This window comes from Kryptolebias marmoratus, linkage group LG8 (genome assembly GCF_001649575.2).
Source record: "Kryptolebias marmoratus isolate JLee-2015 linkage group LG8, ASM164957v2, whole genome shotgun sequence".
NCBI classification, from domain to species: domain Eukaryota; kingdom Metazoa; phylum Chordata; class Actinopteri; order Cyprinodontiformes; family Rivulidae; genus Kryptolebias; species Kryptolebias marmoratus.
The window spans coordinates 17,838,691-17,853,484 of record NC_051437.1 but is presented as its reverse complement, the minus strand read 5'-3'; the positions used below and the strand labels follow the sequence as shown (position 1 = coordinate 17,853,484).

The 14,794-nt window shown below is 43.0% G+C and overlaps 1 protein-coding gene across 1 annotated transcript in view; it reads right to left on the bottom strand.

Annotated features, from left to right (window-relative positions):
- Window positions 1-920: 920 nt before the first annotated feature.
- Window positions 921-14,794, bottom strand: part of LOC108244587 (dihydropyridine-sensitive L-type skeletal muscle calcium channel subunit alpha-1) — a 20,583-nt gene continuing 6,709 nt past the window's right edge. The window contains exons 3-45 of the mRNA XM_017430910.2: window positions 13,469-13,608; window positions 13,129-13,262; window positions 12,877-13,029; window positions 12,575-12,780; window positions 12,361-12,464; window positions 12,118-12,263; window positions 11,963-12,044; window positions 11,720-11,880; window positions 11,395-11,620; window positions 11,099-11,306; window positions 10,840-10,960; window positions 10,620-10,734; window positions 10,428-10,527; window positions 10,279-10,348; window positions 9,909-10,041; window positions 9,679-9,808; window positions 9,526-9,585; window positions 8,632-8,738; window positions 8,429-8,516; window positions 7,062-7,169; window positions 6,890-6,942; window positions 6,652-6,798; window positions 6,326-6,527; window positions 6,085-6,243; window positions 5,618-5,728; window positions 5,448-5,531; window positions 4,911-4,958; window positions 4,432-4,458; window positions 4,221-4,346; window positions 4,066-4,131; window positions 3,829-3,920; window positions 3,584-3,743; window positions 3,358-3,485; window positions 3,181-3,277; window positions 2,995-3,097; window positions 2,819-2,920; window positions 2,602-2,735; window positions 2,336-2,461; window positions 1,901-2,112; window positions 1,740-1,804; window positions 1,525-1,571; window positions 1,379-1,447; window positions 921-1,223 (exon numbers count right to left, since the gene is read on the bottom strand). Of these exons, the coding sequence (XP_017286399.1) occupies window positions 921-1,223; window positions 1,379-1,447; window positions 1,525-1,571; window positions 1,740-1,804; window positions 1,901-2,112; window positions 2,336-2,461; window positions 2,602-2,735; window positions 2,819-2,920; window positions 2,995-3,097; window positions 3,181-3,277; window positions 3,358-3,485; window positions 3,584-3,743; window positions 3,829-3,920; window positions 4,066-4,131; window positions 4,221-4,346; window positions 4,432-4,458; window positions 4,911-4,958; window positions 5,448-5,531; window positions 5,618-5,728; window positions 6,085-6,243; window positions 6,326-6,527; window positions 6,652-6,798; window positions 6,890-6,942; window positions 7,062-7,169; window positions 8,429-8,516; window positions 8,632-8,738; window positions 9,526-9,585; window positions 9,679-9,808; window positions 9,909-10,041; window positions 10,279-10,348; window positions 10,428-10,527; window positions 10,620-10,734; window positions 10,840-10,960; window positions 11,099-11,306; window positions 11,395-11,620; window positions 11,720-11,880; window positions 11,963-12,044; window positions 12,118-12,263; window positions 12,361-12,464; window positions 12,575-12,780; window positions 12,877-13,029; window positions 13,129-13,262; window positions 13,469-13,608 (5,253 nt within the window). The remainder of the gene's footprint in view (window positions 1,224-1,378; window positions 1,448-1,524; window positions 1,572-1,739; window positions 1,805-1,900; window positions 2,113-2,335; window positions 2,462-2,601; window positions 2,736-2,818; window positions 2,921-2,994; window positions 3,098-3,180; window positions 3,278-3,357; window positions 3,486-3,583; window positions 3,744-3,828; window positions 3,921-4,065; window positions 4,132-4,220; window positions 4,347-4,431; window positions 4,459-4,910; window positions 4,959-5,447; window positions 5,532-5,617; window positions 5,729-6,084; window positions 6,244-6,325; window positions 6,528-6,651; window positions 6,799-6,889; window positions 6,943-7,061; window positions 7,170-8,428; window positions 8,517-8,631; window positions 8,739-9,525; window positions 9,586-9,678; window positions 9,809-9,908; window positions 10,042-10,278; window positions 10,349-10,427; window positions 10,528-10,619; window positions 10,735-10,839; window positions 10,961-11,098; window positions 11,307-11,394; window positions 11,621-11,719; window positions 11,881-11,962; window positions 12,045-12,117; window positions 12,264-12,360; window positions 12,465-12,574; window positions 12,781-12,876; window positions 13,030-13,128; window positions 13,263-13,468; window positions 13,609-14,794) is intronic.

Sequence of the window (14,794 nt, the reverse complement as noted above, 5' to 3'; positions counted from 1 at the left end):
GAAAAACAATCCTCTGGAAGATCTTTTCCAGGATTTTTTAGAGCAAAAACAAATCAAGTGCAAAAGTTATGTCCACACAAATATGAATATGATAAACCTTAGTGAGCTAAATCAACCATACTCCAGGTATGCTTCAGGTTCCTGTGCACTAAACAAAGAGAGATTAAACATTAATATAAATAAAACCCCTAAAAAATGTAAATTTACTGAGCAAATAAGTTATTACGGCTGGATCTGTGAATAATGTAATTGATTAAATAGACCTCTGTATTTATAAAAATGCCTCCTACTTTCAACTGCGAACAACCATTTGAACCAGAGAGAAGCTGGTTAACCTTCGTATCGATAATTAAATGACAAAACATCCTCGTTCTTTGTGGTTTGAGCTCCAGATTCCCTTCAAGTGCTGTCAGACTCGTGGGCCTGGATGCAAAGCTACTCGTTTCCACAAAGCAGAATCCTTTCCCATCGTCTTCAGTACGTTGCAGCTCAGTAAAGCCTGTTGCTTTCTTTTTGTAGACGTTTTAGTCGCAGGTCAGCGTCCCGCCTCCCTCGGCGAGCCTACAGTAACACACTCTGCTCGCTCTCACAGCTCTCCCCTAAGTGGAATGGATCTCCTCAATAAATGCTACAAAGAAAGAAGTGCGTCAATCAGTTTACTTTGACATAGGTTTGTGTTTTTATTAGTCCAATAAATCTGAAAGGTGTCTTATCAGATGTTTGTGTTTCTCCTTGATTAAGCTTCAACCACTCTTAGCAATTTCTTTAACTCGCTCTACCCAGTTTTTTTTTTTTACCTTCAGTCACGCTAACAGACACTCATTGTCCAAAGGTCAACAAGGACAGTGATGCTACATGAGGGGAAGCCACTTTAAAGAGTAAAAATCCACTTTTAACCATGTTATCTCAGGTAACATCTTTTAAACCTCAGAGTCGTCCGGTTTCTTCTGGGCAGGAATCGTGGGAATTGGACGTCTCTTTTTCCTAACAGCCGGCTCTGGCTGGCTGGTCTTTCGTCCCGCCGCAGCGGGGCCAGATGGAGGTACGGGGACAGGACGTCTCTTTTTAGCCGAGGGGACGCTGCCGGAGCGTTGGCTGAGAATGCCCCGAGCCATCCCCTCCATTTCACACACGGGGACGTGCATGGCTTCGGCCATTTCCTCTTTAGTTACAGCGACAAAGTCCGGGTCTTTGGCCAAAGAGACAAGACCTCTTTCAAGAGCCTGAGGAAAAGCAACACACCGTTACATACGGTTAATTCTTTTACAACATGTCGAATCACGCATTATACTCCTACAAACACAATAGTTTCCCTTCTGTGGCGTAAACCGTAGTTGGATTATGACAGCGGTTGTGACTGTTTGGCTTCTCCACTGACCTCCTGGACGAGCCGATCGGCTGCAGACTCAGAACTCTGACCGCCTCCATAGATGGGGTCATAAGGAAACTGCAAAAGAAAGACGTTCATGCATAAAATACTCTGTTCACGGTCACCTACACCAGATGGGTCTGCTTTATACCTACCTGTGTTTTGTCTGTTCTCACAGTGAAGTCCCAGGAGTGTTTAATGTCTTAAAAAATGGAGAAAAAATGTTTTTTTTTTAGTTCTTCAGTGTTATTTGACAGATTGTATCCAGACAAGATAAATGTGGCCTTTAAAACAAAGGAGCGCTCACTTTGTTGGCATGTGACTCAATTGTTCTGCCTTTACTGATCTTATAATTTATTTTCTGTCATACCTGGTTCGTCATCCTCATAAGGATTGTAGAACTCGTCTGGACTTCCTTCTCTTTCAAAAGAAATTCTTACAGAGAAAAAAAAAAAAAAGAAGTAAAATCACCATCAGACATAACACCAGCTTACGTCATCAAAGTGGACACGAGTGTGTGTCAGCGCTCACTCTGCGAAGGCGTTGTTGTTAGTGTTGCTCTTTGGTGCAGTCGTGGGGAAAAAGTCAGCGCTGGGCACCAAGGCAGAGGAGTTTGGCGGCGACTCGGACTGGCTCTCGGAGAACTGGAGGGGCCGCTGGTTGGTCACCTGGGCGCTCTGAGAGTTGGCCGGCTCCGAGGAGGAGAAGGAGTGGACTCGGTCACCAAACAGATCGTGTGAACGCTGGAAACACCAAGCAGGTAAATTCACACAATTACAGTGAAATAAAGAAGCCATTTATTTATAAAACATGAAGGCAGGTTTAAGGAAAGCAACTGACTTCATATCGCTGCAACTTCTCTTTTTAGCTCGACTTGATACTTTTCTCAAACTGGCTATGATGGATGATGTGTTTGTGATAATGTGTTCATGACAGTGAAACACATTGAAGAAATTAGCTTCATGCCTGGTAAATGGCTTCTTCTCCAGCCTCTTCCATCGCTCGGTCCATTTCTTCCTCGTTCTGCAGGTCTCCTGAAATGGCTCTGTGCATCTCTGGGGCAGCTTCTTCTTCTATGCTCCTCAGACCCGCCTACATTGAACAGAAAATAAAAAGCTAAAACCTTTGTGTGTTCAGAAGGATGGGAAGAAGACACAAAGCAATAGGTGACGCAGAAGCAGCTACACTGCAGCTTCACAACCATCTGTATCCCTGCTAAACGAGGGGTTCACCTGGATTTCTGGTCCTGAGGCGCTCTTCTTAGTCGGACGGTAACCATAGTACTCCTCCTGTCGCTTCATGAACTTACGGAAATGATCCTGGAGCAAAAAGGTGGCGTAGAACTTCCCCACGGTAACCTCATCATCTGCAAGTCAGTGTTATCTTTGTCAGAAACTGTAGCTCATTTTGTAAAAGTTTAAAAGCTGCTGATCGTGTCGACAGACTTGCCTCCTATGGGGGGGATGACCTGATCCAGCAGTTTCATACTGGTGCGTTTCCAGATTTGCTTTATGATGGCTCTCAGCTCCTCATTGGCCTGCTCGAAGTTTCCTGCGCAGATCATTTCCAGGAAAGTGTTACGGAATTATAAAAGGTGACGGTGAAGGAAGTGTGAGTCGCTGTACCTTCCGTTTTGATTTTGAGCGCCGTCCTGACCAGCGCGAACAGGGTGGCATTGAAAGTGACGGTGCCATCGCTGTTGAGGGGCATGTTCATACCAACCAGCCTCTACACACAGAACAAACAAAACAACAGACTTGGAGCAAAGATTGGAACAAATGTGCATTCACAGGAGTGATCTTCCTGTTTACCTTGCACGCAGCGCGATGTGGACAGAACTTGCCGAAGCCCAACGGGGGCTGGATGCTCCGTAACAGCGTCACCACATCCAGATGTTTGATTCTCCCCCTGTAGGTTAGAGAGTCGCTTATTATAAAACCCCATTTTTCCAAGAGAAAACTGAATACAGCTTTAGTGTTCACACTCACGTGGCTTCAGGGTCATATTCAGCCCAGATTTTCTTAAACTCATCCAGATGGTGCGGCCCAAGAAGAGACCAATCGCGGGTCAGGTAGTCAAAGTTGTCCATGATGACTGCTACAAACAGGTTCAAGATCTGGAATAAGTTAGAAAAAAGGTGTAAATTTTATTTGAACTTTTCTAAAGAAATACAACGTTGAGAAACTGGTTAAAGAAAAGATAACTGCTTCTAACCAGGAAGGCACACAGACAGTAGAAACTGAGGAAGTAGAAAACAGCAAAGTTGGACCCGCAGGTGTACTCTTCTCCCGGCAGGAAGTCGGACTTGGGGTCACACTGCTTCCCGTACATCGATGCCATCATGACCTCTTGCCAAGCCTCTCCAGTGGCACATCTGAACACATTAATACACTCTAATGTACTTAAAAAAAAAAAAAAGAAACGCGTTGTTATCCCCACATCCTGGCTACGAGACTTACCGGAATAACATCAGAACAGCCTGAGGGAATGTCTGGAAGTTGTTGTTGCGATTGATTTGGGTGCCGTCCTTTAAAGCCACCTTTCCAAAGATCTGAGGGTTGGAACAATCCAAATCAAAACTTTGTCATCAATATTATGTATGGATCAGCTTGTCTTGGTGACATTAACCAGACACGTAACGAGCCCACGGAGATTTAAAGTTTTGTCTTCCGCAGAATAAACACCAACGGCTGTACCTGCATCCCGATGACAGCATAGATGAAGAAGAGCATCACTATGAGCAGAGCTACATGAGGGAGAGCCTGCAGAGAGAAAACAGATTGATCAGAAGCTCAGCAGAGACTGGAAATAACAATATTGACAGCAAGGAAGGGGTGATAATTATGAAAACCTGGAAGGACTTGATGAAGGTCCACAGCAGGTTACGGATGCCCTCTGATCGATTCAGCAGTTTGACCAGACGCATCACACGGAAGAGTCGGAAGAAGGTGATGGACACTGAAGCGTTTTCAGAAGCCTGGGGAAGAAAAGACAAAAGTTTCTTGAAGGCAGCAAAACACAAACACCTAACTTTCTTCAAAGTGGAGAGAATCTTGACTTACCGCAATTTCTTGCATGGGATTCGTCTCCTGCACAAAGAGGAAGTTGTCTTAGTTCTGTTTGATATAGTTAAACAGAACACGCTAAACCTTTTTTTTTTAAATCAAGGTTTCAAAAAAAGGTCAACATCAGATCGAGGAATAAAATAAAAACTGAGTCTGATGTGCTAAAAAGCTAAAACTCGTGCAAAAATAAACAAAATGCACACAATATGCTGCCATAATATTACAAGTTTTCCATCAGTCAAACCATTAACTTTAACTACAGTTTAGAAACAGCCCTGTTTATACAAACAGTGAGAATCATACTGTAGCCTATTATAAAAAAATACTAAGGCTTGTTTTCCAATTGCTCTGTCAGTTGCATCAGACAGTAAAAAAAACAGTTTTTTGAGCAGTTTGAGCATCATTTGAGTAAATAAAGAGTCGTGGTTTAGTCTGTGCTCACACGGCAAGGCTCATGCAGCGGTGCAGATATTTACAGCACAGCCATGGAGACAGTACAGCCCTCCACTGGATTCCAGCGCAGTCTGTGGAGGATAGACATGAGGAGTGAGACTCGTGGAGGACACGAGGACTGATGGGATAGGTGAAGAAAAAAAAAAGGTGAGAAAGAATTGTGGGGAACAAAAAAATGTGTTTGTGGATGAAACAATGAGGACAAGGCAGTGCAACGATGACAGAAGATGTGACTGGCATAAAAATCACACTAAATCTTCAACTGATTGTGCTCTTTTTAGGTGCTCACACAAGTCAGGGGCTGTCAAATCACTGAAACCGGTGACATTAGAAGTCGTTGAGGAGAGTGGAGGAGGGAGGCGGTAATGGACGACCACATTACTGACCCCATCCTGGGAGCTAGTTTCTCCAGACACCAATCAGATGTGGTGCTTCTGGGTCAGATTACTGAATAAATATAGTCTCTTGTTCCGAAATGCCTGATTTAGATGAGCTTAAACAGCACCTGCAATGAGAATCTGACACGTGGGATTCTCAAAGTATACGAGGTTTGTACTCACATCGACTTCACTCAGAATGACGTCAACAACGCTGCCAATGACGATGATGAAGTCAAAGACATTCCACGGGTCTCCAAAGTAGCCCTGAATGAGAAGATAAATCATACCGGCACATACAGAAACACAGGCTTAGCTGCGACTATGAAAAGAAAGAACAGTAGAGGATTTACCCGAACTTTGAAGGCCATGAGCTTCAGGATCATCTCCACCGTGAAGAGCACGGTGAAGATCAAGTTCAGAGTGTCGGACAGCTTGGTGACGTGGTCCGACTGGTTGCAGTGCTGGTCAGAGCGGGGAAAAAGGACTTAACATTAAAAAATGATGGTGATATGCTGAATAAATGTCAATAAAAACATAATGTTAACCTTTCAAGTTGAAAATACAATTAAAACCAAAAAACCCCAGATTTACTGAGATAAAACAGTATTTTTTTTACACAGTTTTGTAGCATACTACTTGCCTGAGATTAGCAACACTTCAATAATATATTTTTTATCATCTATAAAGTACATAACATATATTGCTATCAAGATAACACCAAAGGTGATGCTCAATATCTTCATTGTTGTTTCAAAATTTGAAGCTCTGCTGACAATCATTGTGGTTTTAGGTTGCAATCTGATCATTATTTATGTACCTGCATCCCCAGACACAAGGTGTTCAGCATAATCAGGAAGAACATCAGGTACTCAAAGTAACAGGAGGTGACGATGTACCAGACCCTGTACTGGTACGGGTTTTTTGGGATGTAGCACCTCAGAGGGCGAGCCTTCAGGGCGTACTGCACGCACTGGCGCTGAGGAGAGGTACAACGGACAGGGTTTTAGATTTTGGCAGGGATCACTGACGCTCGCTGTCTTCGGCTTCGTCATACATACCTGGTTCTTGTCCAGCTCGCAGTCCTTGTACTCCTGCTCGCCCTGCTCCTGAAAGGTGACGATGACGAAACCCACAAAGATGTTCATCATGAAGAAGGCGATGAGAATGATATAGATGATGAAGAAGATGGACACGTCGACGCGGTTGTTGTAGACGGGACCCAGATCTTCTTCTGATGAATCGATGGCTCTGTATAAGAGTCTGAAAATCCATCAGAGACACAGTTAGGCTCATTTGTCTAGACTCCACACAACAAAATAACCACGTGTAAAATGAGCTCCAGCTCGAACAGATAAAACTGATAAAACTGGAATCTTGAGTTTACTTAGGCCAGCCTTCAAACGTGGAAACCGTGAACAGAGCCAGCATCCCGTAGAGCACGTTGTCAAAGTTGAAGTCACTGTTGACCCATTCTCTTTTCGCCACCCCCGTGTCCTGCAGCGAGCTCTCGATGTGCTTCACGAAGGATCCCCTGAAAGCACGCACAGTGAGCGGTGACTCGAAAACAGCGTTACAGTTCTGACAGGTGAAATCTCTGATGTGTGAGGAGCGTTTTGCCTTACTGGCATTCCTCCGCAGTCACTTTGGTCGGATCTGTGCAGCTGTAGAATTTACCCTGGGAGGAAAAGGATTAGCGACTAATTTAAAACACAAGCAGCCCGGATTCTATGCTTCTAAAGTTTGGAAATATGACCGTTTCAGTATCTTACAAAGTAACATTTAAAAAAAAACTACCTTAAAGAGTTGCACTCCAATGCAGGCGAACATGAAGTTCAGCAGCATGGTGACCAGGACGATGTTGCCGATTGTTTTGATGGCCACAAACACACACTGGACCACATGCTGGAAAAGCACAGATAAGAAACAACCAAGGTTAATATTTTCACCTGTTTGTCACATTTGAGTACAAACTGAAGTATTTTCATTAGTTGCAGTTTAAAGCATTTGTCCCATAACACTTTGATGACTAGTCTTCACAACTTTCTGTAACGCAGCTAAGGCTGAGGTCACGCTGTCCCCCACACTGAGACTACTGTCTGCATGTTTTCTGCCTTAAACCCGTCCAACAACCAGAGCCGCTGCTGTTGTTTTAACAGTTATACTGATAAACACTGTGACGATTTGCTCTCTATCCTTCTGTAGGCCTTTTTTTAGCATCAAACGTCAGTGGTAAACTTTAGCTTCCAGGCAGCCAGACTTTTCCTGTGATCCTTTAACTCTCTCAACTTTGACTTATTATTCAGGCATAAACAGGCTCCTAAACTCCACAGACGAACTAGTGAGGTGTCGACACAAACAGACAACTTGGCAAACAAAACCATTTGAAATCAGCTCTTCAGATACTTTGTTACCAGCAGCCAGTTGGAAAAATGTATTTTATTTCCTTTGTTCAGTCAAACCTATGAAAAATACCAAAGACAACGCTATTATCTGAAAATTAAAGAGCTGTTATGTGAAAACATGTCACATGTCACTGAAGGACGCTGCGTCTCTCAGGTCCTGTTTCAGGACTTAGCTGGATATTTTGTTACACTTTTCTTAAAGACAAGACTTTCAGATACTGATCAATAGACCTTACACTTTATCTTAGGGGTTGTTTAAGACTTTTATATATATCCTTATGTTAAAGATGAAGCCAGATTTCACCATTGTGATTCTAACTTTTAGCCTTAGCTGAGATTCTGTCCCACTCAGGTGTGCAGTGATACAAGATGTTTTTAAATGATTAACTTTTGAGGCCAAATCAGGTAAAAGAATCCAATATTTCACAAGAAACACGTGTAAAAAAAACGGCTATTTCATCTGCTTCAGTTTTTAATTCACTCATTTTCCATTTCTGTGGTAATCTTACATCCTTTCAGTTTATCCTGTGACACCATAGAGAGACTGACTGTTATTTGGGAAGAACTACATTAAAATATCTGATCAAATCAGTCTCAATTTTCTTCAGAATGAGGACTTAAACTCCACTTGCTAATTGTGCATTCACTTCTTTACTTGAATGCATTTTTTTTACTTCCTGGAGCAGTTGTTTGAATATTATTTCAATAAACAATTGATCACTTCCATTTGATTAAACGAGTAGCCGAAGCCTGTTGCACCTTCAGCCCCTTGGCTCTGTTGATGGCTCGGAGAGGCCTCAGCACCCTTAGCACCCTGAGAATCTTCACCACAGAGATGGCGCTGGATCTGCAAACATCACAGAACAAAGAGCATGTCCCAGATGTATAAACTGTATAATTCGGTAAGAATAACAACAGTGACACTCTGTACGTCACTGTGTCACTGATGAATGTAAACTCACTCCATTCCCATGGACAGCAGTGACACGCCGACCACAATCAGATCCAGGATGTTGAAAGAGTTCCGACAGAACGAGCCTTTGTGCATGAACGCTCCGTACACGGTCATCTGTCAGGGACAAACAGTGCCGTTTCAGAGCAATACTGAAGCAGAAATCCAGGTGTTCAGCCTTAAAAATACACATTTTTAATTGTCGAAATCAGCAAATATTTAGATAATCTACAGATTTTTTTTAGGTGATTATTAAGCAATTTTGTCCCTGACTTCAGCTTCTAAAATAAAATAATTTGTGACTATTTTACTTTATAAAATGTCAAAGCACATGTCAATAAGATTTAGTGTCAGAAAAAAGCATCCCCTGCTGCCTTTCGTGCCAAAGTTTCAAACAAAGATCTTGAGCCGTCCATTAGTGCTCGGTGCATGTGCTGGGGATGACTCTCAGCTACAACCACATCAAATCTCAGCACAATATCTGTTAAACCGACTGAGTCAGGGGCAGTTTTTGTGTTTGTGAGGTCGATTAGCTGTGGCGGTCATCGTTAATTGGATTGACTCTAAAAGTTAATCAGTTGTAAATGTACATCCAGTAATTACTTTCTGAGAGTTTCATTAAATTTGTTTAATGGTTCATGAGATATTTTGTTAAGAGACAGGCAGGGTTGACTCCAACAAATAAAGACAACGTTTTAAACCAAGATATTGTGCAATTTGTTAGTGCTCAGGGTGTTTCCCACGACAGATTTTAGCTCAATTTCTGTAAAACTGAGGAGATCTTGAGCCCAATGTTGAAAAAGCTGTCAGATTATTGCTCATTAGTGTTTACATTGTGATTTGTGACTTCAGAACTGTTATATTAAGAATAATATTGATTGGATAAACAAATTGCTGAATCTACCTTCAGCACAATCTCAATGGTGAACACTGTTGTGAAGACAATATCAGCGTAAGCCAAGATCTGGATGGAAAAAAAGACACAGAAAGACAGTTGTTAAGTTTTACCTTCTCTGAGTAAATATTGTCCAGCATGTTGTGTGAGACCTGATGTCACCTGGTTTCTGTAGGATTTTGGATCAATGGGATCCTCAGCTGCCAGTGAGATAGAGGAGAGCAGGATGAAGAGGAGGATCAGGTTGGTAAAAGATGAAGCGTTGATGATTTTGTAACACAGTTTACGAAACCTGGATACACAATAACAAACAAATGCGAAGACGCACGTGAAAAAGATTATTCACAATATGTAAGGGACTTCCTCTATTAGAGTGAGGGTTTGATTCCTACTTGTTCTGAGGGCCAAAAATAAAAAAGGAGCTGGCTTCTGGCAAAGGAACTGCTTCTTCCTTCAGCTGCAGGTCAGCCATTGGTCGGGGCCGAGGGCTGATGGGGATTTCAGGCTCTTCCTCCTCATCATCACCTATGACGCAGAAACACAGGCTGAAAATTAATTACCAAAGACCTGAAAATCAGTATTTTTTATATGGTGATCAACAGAATGATGTGAAAACTACTGCAAGTAAATGAACAAACTAGCAGTGGTGGGTTACCGCACTTTTACTGCAAGCCAACCAAGCAACCACCTTCTGTAACAGCTCCATCACTGACATGTTTGAGATAAAGATGCAACAAAAGCAGAAAGCTAAAAATGTCTTACCAGGGAAATCAGCAGGGGGAAAAGGATCTTTCACTTCATTGACATTTGATTCAAACTCATCAATTTTGAGCTGGAAACAAAAATAAGTGTGTATTAAAGATACTTATGCTCCACGGTATGTTGTATATAACATCAGACACAGCACTAACCTTGGCTGTGGTAGGCATGCCCTCTATCTTGGCCCTCTGCTCTGCCAGTTTCTTAGCTATCCTCTCCCTCTCTTCATCAGTCTTCTCAGGCATTTTGGACCTGTACAGTGACACAGTGAAAGAATCAAACAAAACGTGGCTATGCACGGGCAGATCAGATTCAACTTGTATTAAACGTGTTACTATAATTACCTCAGCAGCTTCTTCCTCATCTTCTCCTCTGCCTTTTCTTTCTGAGCTGAGGTCAGACTCTCAGCCTCTGCCAAGTTGTCCACTGCAATGGCCAAGAAGACATTCAGGAGGATATCTGGTTGCTCAGAGCTCAGGAAAAGAAAGGTTGTGATTGTATGCCTCATTGCCTTACATGCCACTTATAAACTACAGTGTCATTTGTGACCGATGTGAAGGATACAGTTTCCACAGACAAAAAGGATGATGAAGTAGATAGAAACTAGGATGCCAGGAATGACAGGCCCTCCGTAGGCCATAATGCCATTGTACATGATGTTGGTCCACTCCTCTCCTGTGAGGATCTGACAGACAGAAAAAAACCCAAACAATTTAATGGGGATGGCATGAGGAAAATGCTTTAAACATAACTGTAAATGCTGTAAAACTTGGTTTAAAACAAAGCAGCAGTCGTTGTTAAGGATGAAAGGACGATAGATCACCTGAAAGACACTAATCAGGGCCTGGGGGAAGTTGTCAAAGTTACTGCGACGAGGTCGGTTGTCATTGAAGTTAAATTTGCCCCCGAACACTTGCATTCCCAGGAGAGAAAAGATGACAATGAAGAGGAAGAGGAGGAGGAGCAGCGAGGCAATGGAGCGAACAGAGTTGAGGAGGGAGGCCACGAGGTTACTCAGAGAAGTCCAGTACCTACAAGGAAATAAAAAACATCAAATGACAACTTCTTCTATAACCGTTAAAACTGGTGTAACATCATCTCTGAAGGGACTGGACTTACTTTGTGACTTTGAGGATCCTTAGCAGCCGGATGCACCTGAGCACAGAGAAGCCCAGGGGAGCAACGGCCCCTGCAGACAACATGATCATCTCCAGGATCCCACAGAGAACCACGAAGAAGTCGAAACGGTTAAACAGCGACATAAAATAGGCTCTGGGTCCCAGGGCGTACATCTTCACAAACATTTCAATAACAAACAGCACCAGCAACACACGACTGGCCGCATCTGTTGGGATGAAAAAAAGAAGAGAGGCAAAATAACATTTGTACAAGAGGAGTTAAAGCAGAACAAATCTAGGAGGAAGGATTTAAATGAATAGCCGACCTTGCAGGTTAGTCAGCCGGACAGGTTGGTGGTGGAACTCTGTGGCTATGGTCAGAGTGTTGAGGAAGACGAGGAACATCACCAACCAGTAAAAACTCTTGGTTTTCACATAAACCAGGCACTTCATCCTAAAGAAACGGTTCCAGCGTCGAGCCAGACGGCTAAACACAAAAACAGCTCTTGCTCACTGCTCCAAGTAACCACGGATATCGCATTAATTCATTCATAGAGCAAGAGACTCACTAGTAGTAGATGATACGACTTTTGCCTTCCAGATCGTACAGGCTGTCTGTGTCAGAATCTCCACTGGTCAGAGGCAGAAGACCTGACAGAATAATGAGAAATATAATTTAAAGTCTATAGTTAACACAGGTAAAGAGGTGGTATAGAGAACTGACCTTTGCCCTCTCTGTCAGCATCCAGGACTTCAGCGTGAGTGATCCATTCCATGTAGCCATGGAGGTCTTCATCGAGCTGCTGGCGCTCTCGCAACTTCTGGAACTCTCCCCGAGACCTGGCCTTCTCTCTCTCTTTGGTAAACTCCCTGTGTGCAACCAAGCCCCCCCACCGAAAAGTGGTCATTTATTTGTTTATCAGAAGAAGCAGAACAAATGCAACAGATAATGCGATTGCCGTCTTACCCACTGAGCACACCCAGAACAAGATTGAGCACAAAGAAGGAGCCCAGCAGGATGAGAGGAACGAAATAGAGCCACGGCCACTCATTTCCTATGGCATCATTAACCTGGAAGACAACTCAAGACTCTCAGCCAAAAAAAAAACCACATTTAAATTGCAGTCAAAAAATAGTGACAGCTGTGGGAATGTTGCAGCAAAGATGATTAAATCGCTGACCCAGTAGAGCACTTTGGTCCACCCCTCCATGGTGATACACTGGTACACAGTCAGCATGGCAAAACCAATGTTATCGAAGTGAGTGATCCCATTGTTGGGACCCTCCCAGTTAGGCCGACACTCTGAGCCGTTGATGCTGCAGTGGCGTCCATTACCAGCCTGAGCACACGGAGCTGGCAGCTCACCTTCTTCTAGTGCATAGATATCTGTGGATGAAAAGAAAACACACACATTTATATATAAAGCAACTTCAAATGAAAACTCAAGCGTAAATATGCTGGACTGCGTTCTGTGATAAATACTTGTGCCGGTGTAGTAGCAGGTCTTATGCATTTTGCACTTAAAAAGCTCCAATCCCATAATAGCATAGATAGTGACCAGTAAGAAGACCAGCAGGGCGATGTGCAGCAGAGGCAGCATGGCTTTGAGGATGGAGTTCATCACCACCTGTAGGCCTGAGAGACAACAGTTTAACTACAGATACTGATGACTCAGAGCAGATGAATCAGACTGCTTTATACAGATTCAGTGCGGATTTAACCACGGGCTCTTACTGGGAACTCCAGAAACGAGGCGAAGGGGCCTCAGTACTCTGAAGGCTCTCAGGGCCTTCATGTCAAACCCCCCACCCTTCTCCGTTGGCACTCCTGCTATCATATTTATGGTATCCAAAGCAAAGGTGAAGAGACTGTAGAGAAGGAGAATAAAACATTAAATGTCCAAACATGCAAAGCTTTTGCCTTCGAACAGACCAAACAACACAAAGCTGACTTTCAGAAACATATCCTCCAGCTTTTCATATTGTACTTTTAACTTGTGAGAACTGCTGTGGCGAAGCGAGGCTGGGCTGTTTGGCAGGAGGGGTATCCAGCTGCAGCACAGAGCTCGTCTTACCCCATGAAAACGATGACGAAGTCCAATATGTTCCAACAGTTCCGTAAATAGGCCCCTTCATGGAACACCAAGCCATACGCTATGATCTTCAGAAAGCACTCTAATGTGAAAATGATCAGGAAGATGTACTCCAGACTTTCCTGCAACAGGAAAAAAATAAGACATTTATACATTTTTAAAGGTCATCCTCCCAACATCCAGAGCTCAAACAAAATCCTAAACATTTGTTGTACAACACTGCAAGATACCTAAAAATTTACTTTGGTTTTGCTCATGCAAAATTTGAGCAGCACCTCACGGGAATGCCCTGTTTGTTTTGTATACAATAAGAGCAGAAACCAAAACTAAAAATTCATAAATTACTCATTGAAGTACTAGTGCAAGATATTCAGCAAAACTGTTGCTGGTATAAAATAAATACTTGCTTCACAGATCAGCTGTTAGAGACAGAATCATCTGAGCAACAATGCTTTCATTGTGGCTGTATAAAAGCAACTGTTTGTGTAATCTGTCAACGTATAACAGACAGATGAGCAGAGTTTTCCTCAGATTTCTCATCAGTCTCACGACAGCATCATAAAACTACTAAACTACTACTAATAAAGCTACTACTTCAGCGAACATCAGAAACTGAGGATTCATTTGATGCCTAATGTAAATAACATAAAATGTTATCTATAATGTAATTCTTTTAAAACCACCAAGTCAACAATTTGTAGGTGATCTAATCAACTGGGACCTCCAAGGCCAACCTGACATTCACCAAGTCCCCCCCGCAAATATTCATAAATCACTGTTTTAGTTACAAAATGTCCACTTGGACATCACGGACAGTTGTATGCCTGTGCTGCGGTGCTCCAGTCTGTCTTACAACCATCACACTGTATTTTTTTTTTTAAGCTTATGAGCAGAGTAACATAAGAAAAGATTTGTGGACTCCATCTTGGCTGACCTACTTCTAACAGCAACATGACGATGAGCCGGCTCTTCTTACATTTTTCACCCATGAGGAATGGAAGTCAGAACGTTTTGGTCAGGGAGCGAGGACTGAGCCAAAACAAAGTTGTTAAAAAAAAAACTGGGTCAAATTTTGGCTGGGGTATTGGTAAAAATCCTCTCCCTGGGCTGCCACCTTATCGTGGTGGAGGGGTTTGAGTGTCCCAATGATCCTAGGAGCTATGCTGTCAGGGGCTTCATGCCCCTAGTAGGGTCACCCAAGGCAGACAGGTCCTAGGTCAGGGGCCAGACGAAGTGCAGCCCAAAGACCCCTTATGATGAACATAAATATTGGACACAGTGTTCCCTCGCCCGGACGCGGGTCACCGG